The following is a 21,622-nucleotide window of genomic DNA, read 5'->3' as shown; positions in this document are numbered from 1 at the left end:
GGAATAACAATTGTGTACTATAGCCTATGTCTAATTTCTGCTCATAATGGTAGGCTTGAGGCTAGTGGGTAGAAGTTCAAAGAGGTCCCGAACAGGTTCAATGTTCATCTTATCACATTTGTGTTGCCTTGCAAGTTGACAGAACACATTACCCCACAAATAGAAACAGAACAGTCTAACAATTCAAACCCCTGAAAATTGGAACATGAGCTATTTTACTTTGATCATTGATACAGTAGCCTACAGTGAACTGTAGGCTTTCAAGTGATATCCTCTGGGTCCATATTGTGCATTTTGTTGTATGTCTGTTGCCCAAAATAAATTCAATTCAATTCAACCCATGTAATTTGCAAGTTCAATCACACATATGTTCCACTGCAAATTGAGCCTAATAACAATGCTTGAAACCTGACTAGAACCCTTATTGAAAATATTCCCTAATACCCAACAGACTGAGCCTGTACATTGCACAGTGAAAGCATCAGGCAATCTGTTAAACTTTTGAACAGTGGCTTTGGAGAATGTTTACTCAGTATTTTAGCAACCATTGGGTGTTTCCATCTATTGAGCAATCGCAGTTGGTTCACCACAGCTCCTCAGATAATTCAAAAGACTCTCTGTTTACTGTGCTGGCTGATCAGAGGATGTTCACAGCAGGGGGCGATATTTCCCTTTATAAACTGCCAAGTTGTCTGGTGGGAATGTTACTGTGTCAGTCCCAATGACACAGAAAACAGAATTGTCATCATATTCACTCCCTCCTGTTATTAACTATAAGAACAGATAAGATAACTTTGTGGGCCCTTGTGGTACTTTTGCACGCAAGCCCCCCTTCCAGCATTGGGGAACTCTTGCAATTCTATACATTTTGCCATTTTGCCATTATTTATTTATTTATTTTTTCACCTTTATTTGTCATGTCTAATGTTTCTTCATGTAATATTTGAGTGACTCAGACATGACAACAAAATATATGGGCTAAAAAACCTAGCTAATAAAAATGTTAGCTGACATGGGCTAGTTGATCTGGACCTTTCCGACAAGTTATAAATAGCTCTTTAAGGTACGCAATGACTGACATGAAAAGAGGAAAACTGATGATGATGCACTACCCAATTTCGAAATCGCACCTCGTGCATTCTACTATTACAACTTTCAAAAGTAAGCTGTAAGCCAGCCCTTACAAGTTACAAACTCCCTCCCACACCAGCCTCTAAATCAGGTCAAATCTGGCCCGCGGTGGTTTGGTTACATTTTAGGGGGGCAATCCAAATCTCACTTAGGACCCCCAAAAGGTTAGGGCCGGCCCTGGGTTATGCGAAACTCGTTTGGAAGCATTATGGGAAATACCGTTCTGTTCAAATTGATCATGAAGGAGAAAGAGATTTCAAGGAGAGTTTCACCCACAACAATATACTGCAAAATAGTGTGGTCAAACTCGTGGAATGGAAAGGAGAAGTGATTGTTCTTGCAGAGGTGTTATTTTTTTCCCTCCGCTATGATCACTGATTGCTGCATGACTTGTTCAGTAGAGTAATTTTAGACAGGCAGCCAATGCCAGTGAGTTCATTCACAACGCAAACATTGAGCTGGATAGTAGCTAGACGCAGAAGGTGGCCTCTCTGGTCAATTGCCTCATTAATATATGGATACATTTAACAAGTTCACAGCTCCTGCAACTGTAAAACTTCGGTAAGAGATACCCATATTTCTATGTTGGGCAATGTATTTGTAAAACTGGGAAAGATGTTTAATGGTTAACCTTTGTGATCAGAACAACCTAAATTCTGACTATGTTTCAATGGCTGTGATGACATAGTGGAAACTGGCAAGTAAAGAAATGCCTACAGTAAATATAAAGTATAATTATATGCACAAAGTGCCAACCATTTATAATACTGTACATATGTTCAATTATTTTCTGCCATGCTCACAAGAATAGATTTACCCAACAATAGCTTATTGTAGGCGACAAAACATTTTTTGATCAAATGTTGCATCTAGATTAAGTTAAACAAATACTAAACAAAAATGGGTTTATTGTATAGTATTTTCTTTATGAAGGAGCTGGGTGGCTGTTACATAAATGTAAAAAAGTGCTTGTGATGCAAAATTTGAAAGGGAGAGGGAATGTGGTAAGAGAAGGCTGACTAATGTGGATGTTACTGTAATTACACGTCTCACACCTGTCTCTCTCATGCCCTCAATCTGTAATTGCACGTAGGCTACAGTGAGTAAGTAAGTTCTAGTGTGTATGGGTGTGTACTTGACTCAGAACTACAGTTAATCTTCACCTCCATGTGCTAGCCAACATGGAAAGTTGACTCTGAAAGGTTTAATTCCATGTTGAAGTTTACATATTTTCAGTGTTCCGCAGCCTGCAATAAACTCGGCCAGAGCCATATATTTAGACTACGCCATATCTAGTATTAACATACATGTGTGAGCTATAACATTTTGTCTAGCACCTGTTATTGCTTCCAAATTGTATTAATAGTTATGTCCTGTATTTACGTTCATGAACATTACATGGTTGTTGTTGAATATATTAGGATAACTTTAATGAGAAGCTTTAAACGTGTCTTCCAGCCAGCTTCAGAAGATGGTCCAGGATATCAAGAAGAATGATGGCAGTATCCTGAACAGGCTGAGAAGGTCAGTCTATTCAAATAAATGTTTGACACACCACATACACAGAGAGCATTACTCAACGTTATTCTCTGTTACCCACAAGTTAGCAGGGACACCAGTTGTGCCCATAGTTCAATATTTTCAGTTATACGTTACACTGACTGGAGCGGTAGGCATTTATCTGAAATGCAGTATAGAGGAATGAGAGTCCAACCCCATGTTGCATCTCTATAGGTGGGAACAAGAACAGAGGTGTGTAGTGTATTGGAACTACCTACATCTCAGCTCAATTCAGCTCAGTTCAGCTGAGAGTGCAGTGCGCTCACATGGTATAATTAGGGGTTCACAGCAGAGCGAAGCTGTGAAATCTATTGTTATTCTTAGATCATTTTGTTAATAATGCCACTTTAATAATGTTCACATATCTTGCATTACTCATCTCATATGTATATACTGTATTTTATACCATCTATTGCATCTTCCCTATGCCACTGGGTCATTGCTCATCCATATATTTATATGTATATTTTCTTACTCCATTCCTTTACTTAGATTTGTGTATATTAGGTAGTAGTTGTGGAATTGTCAGATTACTTGTTAGATATTGCTGCACTGTCGGAAGTAGAAGCACAAGCATTTCGCACTAACATCTGCTAACCATGTGTATGTGACCAAAATTCTTTGATTTGATTTGATTTTGTTTACTTTTGAAAAACTTCTACTCATGAACTGTAAGTCCAAATGACACCAAATGTGGGTTCATCAAATACATGATGAACCATGTTAAGTTTGGCATTGAAATCTCAAAAATAAGGGAACTATTAAAAAATTTCTTTTTTGTCTATGTAACGCTAATGATTAACATAATAATTCAAAATCTTCTCATGGACTGAAAGTCAGATTCACTCCAAATATGTTCTTTGGACTCATCACAATAGTCCCTAAAAAGTTGAGAAAATCATGCTGATGCATTCAAAGATGGCCACACTATACCTAATATGCTTCTTGACATGAACCATAGGACCAAATGTCACCAAATGTAGAAGAATGTAGGCCCATGGTACATGTCTTAACTTAGTTTGAGAAAAGCTAAAGGATTGATCAAAAGATGTCTGAGTTATTATTTACAAATCAAAAATAGTTTATGTGTCCATTTAAACCACTGTAAATCCACTCCACAGTTGCCTATCAACTTGAATGGACGCTATCATGGACATCACTAAAATGAACCACACTGAACAATACAATGGCGTCGGAAAAGATGGCTGACGTTTTACGGTCCACCAAACCAATTGCGTTATTGTGTGTTTTTTCGCGTTATTTGTCACTTATTTTGTACATAATGTTACTGACACCGTCTCTTATGACTGAAAAGAGCTTCTAGATATCAGGACAGCAATTACTTACTTCGTACTGGAAGAAGATTTTTTCTTTAACAAGTTGGACGCGAAGGATTTACTTCAGACACCCGACAGGGCCCTCATCCCCGTCATGCCCAAGAATACTAAGGTAACTTGCCTAAATGACTACCGACCCGTATCACTCACGTCTATAGCCATGAATTGCTTTGTAAGGCTGGTCATGGCTCACATCAACACCATTATCCCAGAAACCCTAGACCCACTCCAATTGGCATAGCGCCCAACAGATCCACAGATGATGCAATCTCTATTGCATTCCACACTGCCCTTTCCCACCTGGACAAAAGGAACACCTGTGTGAGAATGCTATTCATTGACTACAGCTCAGCGTTCAACACCATTGTGCCCACAAAGCTCATTTCTAAGCTAAGGACCCTGGGACTAAACACCTCCCTCTGCAACTGGATCCTGGACTTCCTGACAGGCCAGACCCCAGGTGGTAAGGGTAGGTAACAACATATCCGGCACGCTGATCCTCAACACGGGGGCCCCTCAGGGGTGCATGTTCAGTCCCCTCTTGTACTCCCTGTTCACTCATGACTGCATGGCCAGGCACAACTCCAACACCATCATTAAGTTTGCCAACGACACAACAGTGGTAGGCCTGATCACCGGCAACGATGAGACAGCCAATAGGGAGGAGATCAGAGACCTGGCTGTGTGGGGCCAGGATAACAACCTCTCCCTCAACGTGATCAAGACAAAGTAGATGATTGTGGACTACAGGGAAAGGAGGACCAAGCATGCCCCCATTATCATCGACAGGGCTGTAGTGGAGCAGGTTGAGAGCTTTAAGTTCCTTGGTGTACATTTCACCAATAAACTATCATGGTCCAAACACACCAAGGCAGTCGTGAAGAGGGCACGACAAAGCCTATTCCCCCTCAGGAGACCGAAAAGATATGACATGGGTCCTCAGATCCTCAAAAAGTTATACAGCTGCACCATCATTAGCATCCTGAGTAGTTGCTTTACTGTCTGGTATGGCAACTGCTCGGCCTCCGACCGCAAGGCACTACAGAGGGTAGTGCGTACGGCCCAATACATCACTGGGGCCAAGCTTCCTGCCATCCAGGACCTCTATTCCAGGCGATGTCAGAGTTAGGCCCTAAAAATTGTCAAAGACTCCAGCCACCCTAGTCATAGACTGTTCTCTCTGCTACCGCACGGCAAGCGGTACCGGAGCGTCAAGTCTAGCTCCTGAACAGCTAATCAAATGGCTACCCAAACTATTTGCATTTGCATTATATGCTGCTGCTACTCTCTGTTTGTTATCTATGCATAGTCACTTTAACTCTACATACATATTACATATTACCTTTGGCTCTGTACCGGTACCCCTGTATATAGTCTCGTTACTGTTTATTTTACTGCAGTCTTTAATTTGTCAAATTAAAATGTACTTACTATTTTCACTTATTTTTCTTAAAACTGCATTGGTGGTAAAGGGCTTGTGAGCAAGCATTTCACTGTAAGGTCTACATCTGTTACATTCGGTGCATGTGACGAATACAATTTGATTTGATTTGAATTTGGTATTGATATCTCAAAAAAACAAGGAAACTATTAACAACTCATATTTAACACTAATGCACAAAATCATATTTTTCTCGTGAACCATACATCAGATTCAATCCAGATTTTGTACTTAAGACTCATGATTGCACATAGGGGAAGATGGTTCCTACATGATTGACTTGTCATCTAACTGATCTTGTGTCAGTTTCTGTTATCCTGTGAACCTTGTTCATTGCTGCTCGCAGTTATATTTTCATCAATGGTTTTTGTGGTGAAAGTTGGTTATTCCTCTTTCTTCAACTTTTCGAAAAACATAAGTAGTCCTTCAAGCTGAAAATAGACAAGCAGAAGGACAGATGGCTCTTCTCTCACTTTCCTTTCTTGAAAAGGGACCATCCACTGGCACAACACAGGAAGGTATTTAGTGTGATAGATGATGAAAAAAGTACATAGGTTTCAGAATGAGCAAGTTGCGTTACGAGGCATAACTGAGAGGGGTACCTTTGACGTGTACAATCACTCTTCAGGCCCAAAGTGTAAGGTCTAAAAGAAGTTACACTCTTGTTTCTAAAACTTTTGACTTCAACTCCTAACTGGTCTTTCTGTACTGCAGATTTAAAAACAAATCAGCTCCAAAAGTACCTGTAAGAGACTATCAAGGTAAGACCTTTCTTCTATTCTCACAATGTAGCCCTTGAAGTACTGTATATAATAGTGAGATTGGCCAGCAGTATTTTCGGCCAATATGTTCAGAATATGATTCGGAAGCTATCATGCATGTCTTCCCAATATTGTAATTTCCAATGACTTTGCATCATGCGGGGCCCTTATTTGATACTTCTCTATACAGGTGATGACTTGGATGGTGAACAGTGGTCTGAAGATGAGTTTGTGAGTTCGATCCACATGCTTTACTGATTCTAAAACACTACAATATTATAATGTTTCTAAATTAATCTTGCAACTGACATTGTTTTCCACAGTCATTTGACTTCTGTCAGAAGCTTTCCATCACACAAAGCTGTGGGGCTGAGCGTCTTAACAATATTATGATGTTGCAGGATAGTGACACTTATGAGGAACCTCAAGGGGAGCAGGATGATAGCTATGAGCCTCCTCCCAGTCAGAGCGTCTTCACCTCCACCTCCACCTCATCTGCCTGCTTCCCCAGGGGGGACTACGTAGGTGAGAACTCTTCCACTCTGCCACACACATGCGTGCACATCCATGCGGGCATGCACGCACGCACATACTCACTCACACTTGGCTTGTTGAGACACCACTCATAGATCTTTGTGTTGATGAAAGCCACTAGTCAGTGCACTGTGACAGACACAAAGACAGTGTGTTGTTGCGTTATGCAAATACTGATGAACTGTTTGTGATTTTGCTTCTTTTTTTTCAGACAGCTGCCGTGACAGGCCAAACCACCCACCCAGGAAGCCCATCTGCCTACCAAAACCCACCAGACCATCACCATCATTTCCCCCCAAACCTAACCAGCAGGACGACAATGAAGTACTGTGTAGTTGTTAGGCAAAATAATAATTATTCTTGTTGGTTTCTGTTGTCATGACAATAAGTTATCTTCATACATTTATGACAGCATATTGACAGATTCTTTGCCTCATATTTTTCTTGACACATTGTATGATCTGCTCTCTTTAGGAAGACTACGTCATCCCAAAAAGTGACGATGAAGACAACTATATAGACCCCACAGAGGAACCTCCTGCTAGTAAGTTATTCCAATAAATGAATCCCTTTAGTTCCACCTCCCACACATGCGGTGACCTCATCTGGTTTAAATTATGTTTCTAGAGACAATATCTCTCATCGTCACTCAATGCATAGGTTTACCTTCACTGTAATCACATCCTACCATACCTTTGTCTGTACATTATGCTTTGAATCTATTCTACCGTGCCCAGAAACCTGCTCCTTTTACTCTCTATTCCGAACGTACAAAACGACCAGTTCTTACAGCCTTTAGCCATACCCTCACCCTACTCCTCCTCTGTTCCTCTGGTGATGTAGAGGTTAATCAAGGCCCTGCAGTGCCTAGCTCCACTCCCATTCCCCAGGCGCTCTCATTTGTTGACTTCTGTAACCGTAAAAGCCTTGGTTTCATACATGTTAACATCAGAAGCCTCCTCCCTAAGTTTGTTTTATTCACTGCTTTAGCACACTCTGTCAACCCAGATGTCCTAGCCGTGTCTGAATCCTGGCTTAGGAAGACCACCAAAACCCTGAAATGTCCATTCCTAACTATAACATTTTCCGCCAAGATAGAACTGCCAAAGGGGGCGGAGTTGCAATCTATTGCAGAGTTCTGTCTTACTATCCAGGTCTGTGCCCAAACAATTTGAGCTTTCCAGAAACAAGTCTCTCGCCGTTGCCACTTGCTATAGACCACTTTCAGCCCCCTGGACACCATATGTGAATTCAGAGCTCGTGCTGTTAGGTGACCTAAACTGGGACATGCTTAACACCCAGGCTATCCTACAATCTAGGCTTGATGCCCTCAATCTCACACAAATTATCAATGAACCTACCAGGTACAACCCCAAATCCATTAACACGGGCACCCTCATAGATATCATCCTATCCAACCTGCCCTCCAAACACACCTCTGCTGTCTTCAACCAGGATCTCAGCGATCACTGCCTCATTGCCTGCGTCCGTAATGGGTCTGCAGTCAAACGACCACCCCTCATCACTCTCAAACGCTCCCTAAAACACTTCAACGAGTAGGCCTTTCTAATCGACCTGGCCCGGGTATCCTGGAAGGATATTGACCTCATTCCGTCAGTAGAGGATGCCTGGTTATTCTTTAAAAGTGCTTTCCTCACCATCTTATATAGGCATGCCCCATTCAAAAAATGTAGAACCAGGACCGGATATAGCCCATTGTTCACTCCAAACCAGACTGCCCTTGACCAACACAAAAACATCCTGTGGCGTACTGCATTAGCATCGAATAGCCCCCGCGATATGCAACTTTTCAGGGAAGTTAGGAACCAATATATACAGGCAGTTAGGAAAACAGAAATTTGCATCCTGTAGCACAAACTCCAAAAAGTTCTGGGACACTGTAAAGTCCATGGAGAATAAGAGCACCTCCTCCCAGCTGCCCACTGCACTGAGGCATGGAAACACTGTCACCACCGATAAATCCACGATAATCGAGAATTTCAATAAGCATTTTTCTACGGCTGGCCCTGCTTTCAACCTGGCTACCCCTACCCTGGTCAACAGCCCTGCAACCCCACAGCAACTTGCCCAAGCCTCCCCCATTTCTCCTTCACCCAAATCCAGATAGCTGATGTTCTGAAAGAGCTGCAAAATCTGGACCCCTACAAATCAGCCGGGCTAGACAATCTGGACCCTCTCTTTCTAAAATTATCCACCGAAATTGTTGCAACCCCTATTACTAGCTTGTTCAAGCTCTCTTTCATATCGTCTGAGATCCCCAAAGATTGGAAAGCTGCCGCGGTCATCCCCCTATTCAAAGGGGAGACACTCTAGACCCAAACTGCTACAGACCTATATCTATCATACCCTGCCTTTCTAAGGTCTTCGAAAGCCAAATGAACAAACAGATCACCGACCATTTCGAATCCCACAATACCTTCTCCACTATGCAATCTGGTTTCCGAGCTGGTCATGGGTGCACCTCAGCCACGCTCAAGGTCCAAAACGATATCATAACCGCCATCGATAAGAGACAATACTGTGCAGCTGTATTCATCGACCTGGCCAAGGCTTTCGACTCTGTCAATCATCACATTCTTATCGTCAGACAATAGCCTTGGTTTCTCAAATGACTGCCTCGCCTGGTTCACCAACTACTTCTCAGATAGAGTTCAGTGTGTCAAATCGGAGGGTCTGTTGTCCGGACCTCTGGCAGTCTCTATGGGGGTGCCACAGGGTTCAATTCTCGGGCCGACTCTCTTCTCTGTATACATCAATGATGTCGCTCTTGCTGCTGGTGATTCTCTGATCCACCTCTGGACGGTTCTGACTTAGAATATGTGGACAACTACAAATACCTAGGTGTCTGTTTAGACTGTAAACTCTCCTTCCAGACTCACATTAAGCATCTCCAAACCAAAATTAAATCTAGAATCGGCTTCCTATTTCGCAACAAACGATCCTTCACTCATGCTGCCAAACATACCGTCGTAAAAATGACTATCCTACCGATCCTTGACTTCGGCGATGTCATTTACAAAATAGCCTCCAACACTACTCAGCAAATCGGATGCAGTCTATCACAGTGCCATCTGTTTTGTCACCAAAGCCCCAAATACTACCCACCACTGCGACCTGTACGCTCTCGTTGGCTGGCCCTCTCTTCATATTCGCCGACAAACCCACTGGCTCCAGGTCATCTATAACTCTTTCCTAGGTAATGCCCCTTATCTCAGCTCACTGGTCACCATAGCAGCACCCACCCGTAGCACGCGCTCCAGCAGGTATATCTCACTAGTTACCCCTAAAGCCAAATCCTTATTTGGCCACCTTTCCTTCCAGTTCTCTGCTGCCAATGACTGGAACGAACTGCAAAAATCACTGAAGCTGGACACTCATATCTCCCTCTCTAACTTTAAGCACCAGCTGTCAGAGCAGCTCACAGATCACTGCACCTCTACATAGTCCATCTGTAAATAGCCCATCCAACTACCTCATCCCTATACTGTTATTTATTTGATCTATTTTGCTCCTTTGCACCTCAGTATCTCTACTTGCACATTCATCTTCTGCACATATATCACTCCAGTGTTTAATTACCATATTGTAATTATTTCACCACTATGGCCTATTTATTGCCTTACCTTCCTTATCTTACCTCATTTGCACACACTGTATATAGACTTTTTCTATTGTTTTATTGACTGTATGTTTGTTTATTCCATGTGTAACTCTGTGTTGTTGTTTGTGACGCACTGCTTTGCTTTATTCTTGGCCAGGTCGCAGTTGAAAATGAGAACTTGTTCTCAACTAGCCTACCTGGTTAAATAAAGGTGAAATAAAATCAAATCAAATAAAACCTGACACTGGAAATAAGACCAAGTGCACTATGTGCGTCAATTATATTGTCTTCAAAATACAGGTGTCATGAAACCCACTACACATGTTCATCTGTTGCCAATCACTGTCAGACAAATCTTACCAAGACACCCCAATGTCAACATACAATACAAATGTAAACTTCCTTCAGACCGTCCAATGCACGGAAGAGGCAAACCAGTAAAGAGCAGTCCTTCAATGTCTAAGACTGTGCCAGAGCGCTCAAATAGCCCAGGTATGTAACTGCATCTCAGCAGGAGCACTGAATATACAGTTGCAAGAAAAAGTATGTGAACCTTTGGAATTACCTGGATTTCTGATCTTCATCTAAGTCACTTTATTGAAAACACTGTTTAACCATTCACAGTGCAGGGTGGGAAAAGTATGTGAACCCTTGGATTTAATAACTGGTTGACCCTCCTTTTTGCAGCAATAACCTCAACCAAACATTTTCTGTAGTTGTGGATCAGACCTGCAATATGGTCAGGAGGAATTTTGGACCATTCCTCTTTACAAAACTGTATCAGTTCAGCAATATTCTTGGGATGTCTGGTGTGAACCGCTCTTTTGAGGTCATGCCACAGAATCTCAATCGGGTTGAGGTCAGGACTCTGACTGGGCCACTCCAGAAGGCGTATTTTCTTCTGTTGAAGCCATTCTGTTGTTGATCTACTTCTGTGTTTTTTGTTGTTGTCCTGTTGCATCACCCGATTTCTGTTGAGCTTCAATTGGCGGACAGATAGCCTTAGCCTTGCAAAATGTCTAGATAAGGCCTCCTGAGTGGCGCAGTGGTCTAAGGCACTACATCGTAGTGCAAGCTGTGCCACTAGAGATTCTGGATTCGTGTCCAGGCTCTGTCGCAGTCGGCAGTGACCGGGAGACCCATGGGGCAGCACACAATTGGCCCAGCGTCATCTGGGTTAGGGGAGGGTTTGGCCAGCAGGGATGTCCTTGTCCTATTGCGCACTAGTGACTCCTGTGGCAGGTCGAGTGCAGTGCACGCTGACACGGTCGCCAGGTGTACAGTGTTTCCTCCGACACATTGGTGCGACTGGCTTCCAGGTTAAGTGGGCATTGTGTCAAGAAGCAGTGCGGCTTGGTTGGGTTGTGTTTCGGCGGACGTACGGCTCTTGACCCTCGCCTATCCCGAGTCCGTACGGGAGTTGCAGTGATGAGACAAGACTGTAACTACCAATTGGATACCATGAAATTGGAGAGAAAAAGGGGTTAAAAAATGTAAAATAATGTCTTGATAAAGTTGGGTATTTATTTTTCTGTCGACAATAGCAAGCTGTCCCTGAGGCAGCAAAGCAGCCCCAAACCATGATGCTCCCTCAACCATACTATACAGTGGGGATGAGGTTTTGATGTTGGTGTGCTGTGCTGTGCCTTTTCTTCTCCACACATAGTTTCTCCACACACAGTGTTGTGTGTTCCTTCCTTCCAAACAACTCAACTTTAGTTTAATCTATCCAGAGTATATTTTGCCAGTAGCGCTGTGGAACATCCAGGTGCTCTTTTGCGAACCTCAGACGTGCAGCAAAGTTTTGTTTAACACCATTCTTGTTTAGTGTTTTACATATCGTAGACTCGTCATCAGACATGTTAGCATGTCCCAGAGATTTCTGTAAGTCTTTCGCTGACATTCTAGGATTCTTCTTAACCTCATTGAGCATTCTGCACTGTGTTCTTGTAATCATCTTTGCAGGACGGCCAGTCCTAGGGAGAGTAGCAACAGTGCTGAACCTTCTCCATTTATAGACAATTTGTCTTACCGTGGACTGATGAACATCAAGGCTTTTAGAAATACTTTTGTAACTATTTCCTGCATTATGCAAGTCAACAATTCTTAATCTTAGATCTTTTGAGATCTCTTTTCTTCAAGGCATTGTTCACATCAGGCAATGCTTCTTGTGAATAGCAAACTAAAATGTTGTGAGTGTTTTTTATAGTGCAGGGCAGCCCTAACCAACATCTCCAATCTCGTCTCATTGATTGGACTCAAGGTTAGCTGACTCCTGACTCCAATTAGCTTTAGGAGAAGTCATTAGCCAAGGGGTTCACATACTTTTTCCAACCTACACTGTGAATGTTTAAATGATGTATTCAATATAGACAAGAAAAATACAATAATTTGGGTGTTATTAGTTTATGCACACTATGTTTGTCTATTGTGGTGACTTAGACGAAGATCAGATCAAATTTTATGTCAAATTTGTGCAGAAATCCGGGTAATTCCAAAGGGTTCACATACTTTTTCTTGCCACTGTATGTCATTATTTTGGGGGGTTTAATACATTTATTGTGCTTAATGTGAACGACTGGGTTAGAACCCGGCTCTTCTGTATTCCTAACTTTGAGGCTTAGTCTTTTTTCTTCTTTTTTTTAGATGTGTATGAAGTTCCTGACATTGAGGTGGGTTTGATAACCAATACGTTACAATTAATAGTATTGTTAATGACTATGCAATGACTGTAGGATTATCCTTGATGTGTCCCATTTTCTCTTTTATCTTAAGGAAAACTCTCCTCCCCCAGTGAGCAGGTCAGTTCTGGTTCAGGGATCGTAGCACTTTTCAGACAGGGTCAAATGCGATCAACATTTCCTCTCAGGGAAATATCTAAAGATACACTGAGTATATCAAACATTAGGAGCAAATCAAATCAAATCAAATTTATTTATATAGCCCTTCGTACATCAGCTGATATCTCAAAGTGCTCAAACACCATCCTAATATTGAGTTGCACCCCCCTTTTGCCCTCATAACAGCGTCAATTTGACGGGGTATGGACTCTACAAGGTCCGAAAGCGTTCCACAGGAATGCTGGCCCATGTTGACTTCAATGCTTCCCACGGTTGTGTCATGATGGCTGGATGTCCTTTGAGTGGTGGACCATTCTTGATACACAGGGGAATTGTTGACCGTGACAAACCCAGCAGCATTGCAGTTCTTGACAAACTGGATCTCCTCCCCTTCATCTACACTGATTGAAGTGGATTTAACAAGTGACATCAATAAGGGATCATAGCTTTCAGCTGGATTCACCTGATCCGTCTATGTCATGGAAAGAGCAGTGTTCTTAATGTTTTGTAAACTCAGTGTATATTCATTGCTTAAAATGATGGATGAGATACCAAAATGATTGTTTTTTTTCTAACATGTTTTTTTTTTTACAGACCTTCCACACTCAAAGTCCCTGCACAGGGTTTTCCCCCTAGAGCCAGCCCAAGGTGCTAATAACGACTACAACTTATTCAAGAGACCGGGAAAATTATTTTACGCATGATAACCATTTAAAGATAAACTATTCGCTAAACATGAGGTTGTTTCCTTCAGTTTCATTGTCACACTTACATGAATCATTTACATTTGATCTTCTCTCTGTAGAATGCACCTAAAGACATGTCCACCCATCCCAGTAAGTGCTACTGTACCAAAGAGAATCTAGGCTTTGTACCTGACCACAAATAGTTTTGTTTGATGAGATAATAATAGAAAAGTAAAGAAAACATTGAATATTATCAACACGGGAATCATATACGTTTATATGTATTGTGATTGCCATCCAGATCCAGGAGCCCATAGATGGTGAATATGAAGTCTGCGATCCAGATGAAAGTATGTAATTCATCCATATTACTACCATCAGCCCAAATGATTAAACGTTCAAACCATAATGAAGTACTGTATTGGTAGTTACTTCACTTGGCTTATGATGCCATCTAGTGGATTGCCAACGTTTGTATTTAACGCAAAACGTAACCATCTCATTCCTGTTGCCAACACTACTCTGCTATTTCCATGATTATTTATTTATTCATTCATCTTTCATTTAACCTGATAATTCACGTTGAGATGTACATCTCTTTTTTTCAAGAGAGCCCTGAAAGCAGCGTACAAATAGTTACACACACATGAGACGCGACACAACATACAGTACAGAACAATGAATAGAACTTAAAACAGTGAAAAGAGCAGAAAATATCTTAAAAGAGCATTGTGTTACTTAAGAGAACTCCCCAGTGTCAGATACTATGAGTACTGTGTATGTGTGCACGTTTTGTATGTCATCTCTGTTCTTCTAGGTGGCAGTACAAAGTCTGCTGAGAAGGCCCTGCCTGTGCTTCCCAAACCAATGCCCAGAGAGACGTAGGTGTCGTGTAAATTCATATATAATTTATTTTCTGTTAATTGCTGGCCGCTCGTTCAATTAAGTGTGCCGGAAAGGTCTGGTTCCAGGTATAACTTAACTCACATAAACCTCTCTATTTTAGGAAGCCATTGAAGCCACCTTTTAGGCCGGTAGGACACATGTAAAATATCCTTTGGAGAAAAAAAACTACTGGAATTCAAAATGTTATGGGAAATTATGTAGAATGATCATGTTTGTATTTTTTCAGAGGCAAGATATTGCATCCAGGGAAAATGAAGGTAACTATTCCTAAAATATTAGAGTGCTCAATTGGATCAAAGCTTCATTTGTTTTCATTGGATGTTCAAAGATGTAATGAATTTACCAAAATCCATTACAAGTTGTAAAGTTGTACATCTTTTATGCAGTCTTCCACTTGCATAATAGTAGGGTACTGTAACACACACTCTTGCTATGTCTGCTTTTCGACAGGCCCAGCACTGGCCATGAGGCACAGTACCCAGAAACCCACGACCACACCCCAGCCCGCTGAATACAAACGTGCCAAGTAAGAAACATCATGACCTCATAAGAAGTCACTATTTTGAACGCACATATCTCTTTTCCAGCCTGGTCCCAGATCTGTTTGCAAGACAGCACAAACAGACCAGGGACAAGGCCAATATCAATTATCTTGGAATGAAGGAATGCTGTTTGTAACCACAGCGCTGTATGTTTACTCAAACCGCAGTGTCCTGGCAAATTACAGTATATTCTTGCTTTCTCTACAGCAGGATTCCTCTGCCACAGATGTCTACCTCTCAAAGTAAGTACAGGTCTGAGAGACTTGTGTCCATAGCCGTGGGATGTAGAGCGGCACGTTTTGCTCTTAATTGTAATCAGAGTGCTAATATAAATACTATGCATGCCAGTCTCTCTTGGCTAAGAGTTGAGGAGAGACTGACTGCATCACTTCTTCTTTTTATAAGAAACATTCATGTGTTGAAAATCCCAAATTGTTTGCATAGTCAACTTACACACAGCTCTGACACACACACTTATCCCACCAGACATTCCACCAGGGGTCTTTTCACAGTCACCAAATCCAGAACAAATTCTAGAAAGTGTACAGTATTATATAGAGCCCTTATTGTAGAGAACTTCCTTTCATCTCATAATGCTCAAACAAACAGCAAACCTGGTTTAAAAAAACAGATAAAGCAACACTTCGCGGCACAACAACTCTCCCCTATTTGACCTAGATAGTTTGTGTGTATGCATTGATATGTAGGCTACGTGTGCCTTTTCAAAAAATGTATGTAATTCTGTCTTTGAGCTGTTCTTGTCTATTGATGTTCTGTATTATGTCATTCTGTATTATGTTTCATGTTTTGTGTGGACCCCAGGAAGAGTAGCTGCTGCTTTTGCAACAGCTAATGGGGATCCTAATAAAATACCAAATACCAAAGATGACCATAACTTTGACACTGAAAGTGAAACAACCAGTGGAGGCTGCTGAGAGGAGGAAGGCTGGAATGCAGTCACTGGAATGGTATCAAACATATGGTTTCCATGTGGTTGATACCGTTCCATTGACTCCATTCCAGCTGTAACTATGAGCCGTCCTCCTCTCAGCAGCCTCCACTGGAAACAACATAGCAAACAATCTATGTATTATGTAAATGGACCTGCTGTGTCCATACAACATTCAATTATTATTTAACTTTTACATTTTTCCCTTCACTGTTCTCTAATTCTCAGAACCTGACAGAGGAACTGTACCCACAGCTGAAAACAAGTTAACGGATGCTGAAGAGGTGATAAAGACCTGACCTGAATTTCACCATTTTATATACTATATAACATACAATGACATAGCTCAAAATACTGGTTCACGATGCATGGATGAATACACTATTAAGTTTGTGGAGACTGTAAAGGCTGTATTTTCAGAGCCACATGGACTTGACTTTAAACCCACTTTCTTGTTGCTGTATTTTTGTTGTTGTTGTTAGGGTGCAGATGTCTTGAAGAAACCCTGGTATGCCAGCACCTGTGACCGTAAGACAGCTGAGGATACTTTGGTTCGCTCAAATAAGGCGAGTCACACTCACATGATTACGGACAAATTAACATACTCTTATTATTACATTGTCTTAATACAGTGGTTCCCAAACTGTGGGATGGGTCGGCAAGGGTGGCACAGGGCCCCACCCCTTTTTTGGGACTCGGTCCGGCTTTCAACTTACTCTTGAAAGTTGTAATAGTAGAATGAACAAGATGCAATTTCAAAACTGGGTAGTTTTTCTCTTGACATGTCAGTCAATTGACACCTTAGAGAGCTGTTTATAACTTGTCAGAAATGTCCAGATCAATGAGCCCATGTCACCTAACGTTTTTAGCCTTTAGATTTTGTGTGTTTGAGTTACTCAAATATCAAAATAAAATAAAACGTTATTGGTCGCATACACATATTTAGCAGATGTTATTGCGGGTGTAGCGAAATGCTTGAGTTCCCAGCTCCAACAGTGCAGTAATATCTAACAATACACACAAATCTAAAAAGTAAAATAACGGAATTAAGAAATATAGAAATAGTAGGACGAGCAATGTCAGAGTCCAGAGTACATATGTGCATTCGGAAACTATTCAGACCCCTTGACTTACGTTACATCCTTATTCAAAAATGGATTTAAAAAAATGAAACATCCTTATCAATTTACACAATACCCCATAATGACAAATGAAAAAGACGTTTTTAGAATTTTTGCAAATTTATGAAAAATAAAACACTGAAATATGACATTTACATAAGTATTCAGATCCTTTACTCAGTACTTTGTTGAAGCACCTTTGGCAGTGATTACAGCCTTGAGTCTTCTTGGGTATGACGCTACAAGTGTGGCACACCTGTATTTGGGGAGTTTCCCCACAGCATGATGCTGCCACCACCATTCCTCACCGTAGGGATGGTGCCAGGTTTCCTCCAGACGTGACGCTTGGTATTCAGGTCAAAGAGTTCAATCTTGGTTTTATCAGACCACAAAATCTTGTTTCTCATGGTTTGATAGTCCTTTAGGTGCCTTTTGGCAAATTCTAAGCGGGCTGTCATGTGCCTTTTACTGAAGAGTGGTTTCTGTCTGGCTACTCTACCATAACGTAACATAAAGTGGAAAAAGTCAAGGTGTCTGAATGCACTGAATGCACTGTATTTATACATTGTACAGTTGAAGTCGAAAGTTTACATACACTTAGGTTGGAGTCATTGAAACTCGTTTTTCAACCACTCCACAAATGTCTTGTTAACAAACTATAGTTTTGACAAGTAGGTTAGGACATCTACTTTGTGCATGACACAAGTCATTTTTCCAACAATTGTTTACAGACAGATTATTAAATTTATAATTCACTGTATCACAATTCCAGTGGGTCAGAAGTTTATATACACTAAGTTGATTGTGCCTTTAAACAGCTTGGAAAATTCCAGAAAATTATGTCATGGCTTTAGAAGCTTCTGATAGTCTAATTGACATAATTTGAGTCAGTTGGAGGTGTACCTGTGGATGTATTTCAAGGTCTACCTTCAAACTCAGTGCCTCTTTGCTTGACACCATGGGAAAATCAAAAGAAATCAGCCAAGACCTCAGAAAAAAAATTGTAGACCTCCACAAGTCTGGTTCATCCTTGGGAGCAATATCCAAACGCCTGAAGTCGAAAGTTGCCTGAAGTACCACGTTCATCTGTACAAACAATAGTACGCAAGTATAAAAACCATGGGACCACGCAGCAGTCATAACGCTCAGGAAGGAGACGCGTTCTGTTTCCTAGAGATAAACGTACTTTGGTGTGAAAAGTGCAAATCAATCCCAGAACAACAGCAAAGGACCTTGTAAAGATGCTGGAGGAAACAGGTACAAAAGTATCTATATCCACAGTAAAACGAGTCCTATATCGACATAACCTGAAAGGCCTCGCAGCAAGGAAGAAGCCATTGCTCCTAAACCGCCATAAAAATGCCAGACTACGGTTTGCAACTGAACATGGGGACAAAGATCGTACTTTTTGGAGAAATGTAATCTGGTCTGATGAAATAAAAATAGAACTGTTTGGCCATAATGACCATCGATATGTTTGGAGGAAAAAGGGGAACGCTTGCAAGCCGAAGAAAACCCTCCCAACTGTGAAGAACGGGAGGGAAGGGTACTGGGCAGAGGCCAGCTAGTGGTAACTATTTAACAGTCTGACGGCCTTGAGATTGAAGCTGTTTTTCAGTCTCTGGTCCCAGCTTTGATGCACCTGTATTGACCTCGCCTTCTGGATGGTAGTGGGGTGAACAGGCCGTGGGTCGGGTGGCTGAGGTCCTTGATGATCTTCCTGGCCTTCCTTCCTGTGACACCCTGTGACACCCCTTCCTAGAGGGCAGACAGTGTGCCCCCGGTGATGCATTGGGCAAACCGCACTACCCTCTGGAGAGCCCTGCAGTTGCGGACAGTGCAGTTGCCGTACCAGGCGGTGACACAGCCCGACAGGATGCTCTCAATGGTGCATCTGTAAAGATTTGTGAGGGTCTTAGGGGCCAAGCTGAATTTCTTCAGCCTCCTGAGGTTGAAGAGGCACTGTTGTTCCTTCTTCACCACACTGTCTGTGTGGGTGGACCATTTCAGATTGTCAGTGAAAAAAAAGGGTTCCAAAAGGTTTCTTCGGCTGTCCCCATAGGAGAACCCTTTTTGGTTCCAGGTAAAACCCTTTGTGGATAGGGTTCTATATGGAACCCAAAACAGTTCTACTTGGAACCAAAAGGGTTCTACCTAGAACAAACAAGGATTCTTCAAAGGGTTCTCCTATGGGGACAGCTGAAGAACCATTTTAAGATCTAGATAGCACCTTTTTTTCAAAGAGTGTACACCGAGGAACTTGAAGCTTTTCACCTTTTCCACTGCGGCCCCATCGATGTAGATTAATAAACATTAAACATGGCAAAATGTATAGAATTGCAACAAAATTTGTTTTAAAACTGCTAAATGTTCTCTGCACCCCATGACAATATGTGTACAATTGCAGGAAATAAGCCTTATACCTGCAAAATGTTCTCTCCGCCAACAAGAAGGATGTGAACAGTTTGTGTCATGAACAGTGCTTGTGCCCATAGAAATAGACATGGTACGCATGCACGTGCAGGGTGGGCGCGGAATGTTCCCCAATGCTGGAGGAGGGCCTGAATGAAAACATTTGGGAACCCCTGTCTTAAAATATACTTGTATTTTTTCATAAACTAAATAATGGGGATTGGATTAAAAAGAGACCGACGCTCCAGCTAACTGTATTGTGTGTCTTCTCTGTGTCAGGATGGGGCATTTCTAATAAGGAAGAGCTCTGGTCAAGACAGACAGCAGCCATACACTTTAGTGGTGTATTATAACAGTAGAGTCTACAACATCCCAGTACGCTACATCCAAGCATCGCAGCAGTACACTCTTGGAAGGGAGAAGAAAGGAGAGGAGGTAGACAGCGTCTCATCTTGCTCTATAACAATATTCTGATATCAATGTAATATTGATGGTCTGATTGCTAACCTAGAGGCCTAACACTTCTTACTGTATTCCCTCAGCGTTTCACCAGTGTTTCCCACATCATTGAGAACCATCAGAGGAACCCCCTGGTACTGATTGACAGCCAGAGGAACACCAAGGACTTCACCAAACTGTGCTATGCTGTGAAGCCTTAGACCTCACTAGACCCTCACTAGTACTATGGACCATCCCAAATCAGTGTATCTAGTGTTAGACCTGTGTGCAAATCAACAGGCAATTTGATGCTGCACTCAGTCTGATCTTACAGAGCATCTGTTCAGAGTTTGTGAACAATAGTTAGATTAGTTTAGTCACATTCACCAGCCATGGCTATCCAAGCAAGACCAGCAATGATGTACTGTGTTAGCTCAGTAAAATTGTTAATGTGTGTGAATATTCAAACTTGTGTTGAACATTTTGCATTCTATGGGGTCTTTTCCAACAAGCATGATCCCTTGGACAGTGCCATTATGTATTTTTAAATAACAGATTATAGAAATGTTATGAATAGAATGTAATGTAGTATATATATACACTGGACGAAAATATAAAGGCAACATGCAACAATTTTTAAGTGTTACTGAGTTACAGTTCATACAAGGAAATCTGTCAATTGAAATAAACGTATTAGGCCCTAACTTGTGGATTTCACATGACTGGGAATAAAGATATGCATCTGTTGGTCACAGATATCTTAAAAAAAGGTAGGGGTGTGGATCCGAAAACCAGTCAGTATCTGGTGTGACCATCATTTGCCTCATGCAGTGTGACACATGCCTTTCTCATGGAATTGATCAGGCTGTTGATTGTGGCCTGTGGAATGTTGTCCCACTCCTTTTCAATGGCTGTGCGAAGTTGCTGGATATTGTCGGGAGCTGGAACACACTGTCATACACGTCGATCCAGAGAATCCCAAACGTGCTCAATGGATGACATGTCTGATGAGTACACAGGCCATGGAAGAACTGGGACATTTTCAGCTTCCAGGAATTGTGTACAGATCCTTGTGACATGGGGCTGTGCATTATCATACTGAAACATGAGGCGATGGCGGCGGATGAATGGCACAACAATGGGCCTCAGGATCTAGTCACGGTATGTCAGTGCATTCAAATTGCTATCGATAAAAAGCAAACGTGTTCCTTGTCCATACCATAACCCCACCGCCACCACGGGGCACTCTGTTCCCAACGTTGACATCAGCGAACCTCTCGCACACACACTGCCATACATGCCGTCTGCCATCTGCCCTTTACAGTTGAAACTGGGATTCATC

General features: G+C 41.8%; 1 protein-coding gene across 7 annotated transcripts in view; it reads left to right on the top strand.

Moving 5' to 3' along the window:
- Nucleotides 1–20,915, top strand: part of blnk (B cell linker) — a 28,102-nt gene extending 7,187 nt beyond the window's left edge. For 3 of the 7 annotated variants that reach the window (XM_045700737.1, XM_014154196.2, XM_014154195.2), the window contains 21 exons: nucleotides 2,590–2,655; nucleotides 6,184–6,230; nucleotides 6,421–6,461; nucleotides 6,632–6,755; nucleotides 6,976–7,088; nucleotides 7,239–7,308; nucleotides 10,795–10,878; nucleotides 13,033–13,058; nucleotides 13,162–13,187; nucleotides 13,821–13,874; nucleotides 14,032–14,062; nucleotides 14,214–14,262; nucleotides 14,730–14,793; nucleotides 14,919–14,946; nucleotides 15,045–15,075; nucleotides 15,269–15,344; nucleotides 15,568–15,602; nucleotides 16,538–16,593; nucleotides 16,792–16,875; nucleotides 20,122–20,277; nucleotides 20,385–20,915. In XM_045700737.1, the coding sequence (XP_045556693.1) occupies nucleotides 2,590–2,655; nucleotides 6,184–6,230; nucleotides 6,421–6,461; nucleotides 6,632–6,755; nucleotides 6,976–7,088; nucleotides 7,239–7,308; nucleotides 10,795–10,878; nucleotides 13,033–13,058; nucleotides 13,162–13,187; nucleotides 13,821–13,874; nucleotides 14,032–14,062; nucleotides 14,214–14,262; nucleotides 14,730–14,793; nucleotides 14,919–14,946; nucleotides 15,045–15,075; nucleotides 15,269–15,344; nucleotides 15,568–15,602; nucleotides 16,538–16,593; nucleotides 16,792–16,875; nucleotides 20,122–20,277; nucleotides 20,385–20,501 (1,378 nt within the window). In that variant the 3' untranslated portion in view covers nucleotides 20,502–20,915. Of the gene's footprint in view, nucleotides 1–1,342; nucleotides 1,693–2,589; nucleotides 2,656–6,183; nucleotides 6,231–6,420; nucleotides 6,462–6,631; nucleotides 6,756–6,975; nucleotides 7,089–7,238; nucleotides 7,309–10,794; nucleotides 10,879–13,032; nucleotides 13,059–13,161; nucleotides 13,188–13,820; nucleotides 13,875–14,031; nucleotides 14,063–14,213; nucleotides 14,263–14,729; nucleotides 14,794–14,918; nucleotides 14,947–15,044; nucleotides 15,076–15,268; nucleotides 15,345–15,567; nucleotides 15,603–16,537; nucleotides 16,594–16,791; nucleotides 16,876–20,121; nucleotides 20,278–20,384 lie in introns of those variants that run through there. The other 4 variants (XM_014154197.2, XM_014154194.2, XM_014154193.2 and 1 more) reach the window with 4 other exon arrangements.
- Nucleotides 20,916–21,622: the final 707 nt, after the last annotated feature.

This window comes from Salmo salar, chromosome ssa18 (genome assembly GCF_905237065.1).
Source record: "Salmo salar chromosome ssa18, Ssal_v3.1, whole genome shotgun sequence".
Taxonomy (NCBI): domain Eukaryota; kingdom Metazoa; phylum Chordata; class Actinopteri; order Salmoniformes; family Salmonidae; genus Salmo; species Salmo salar.
Note: the sequence above shows the minus strand (reverse complement) of the source record. Positions and strands in the feature narration are given on the sequence as shown.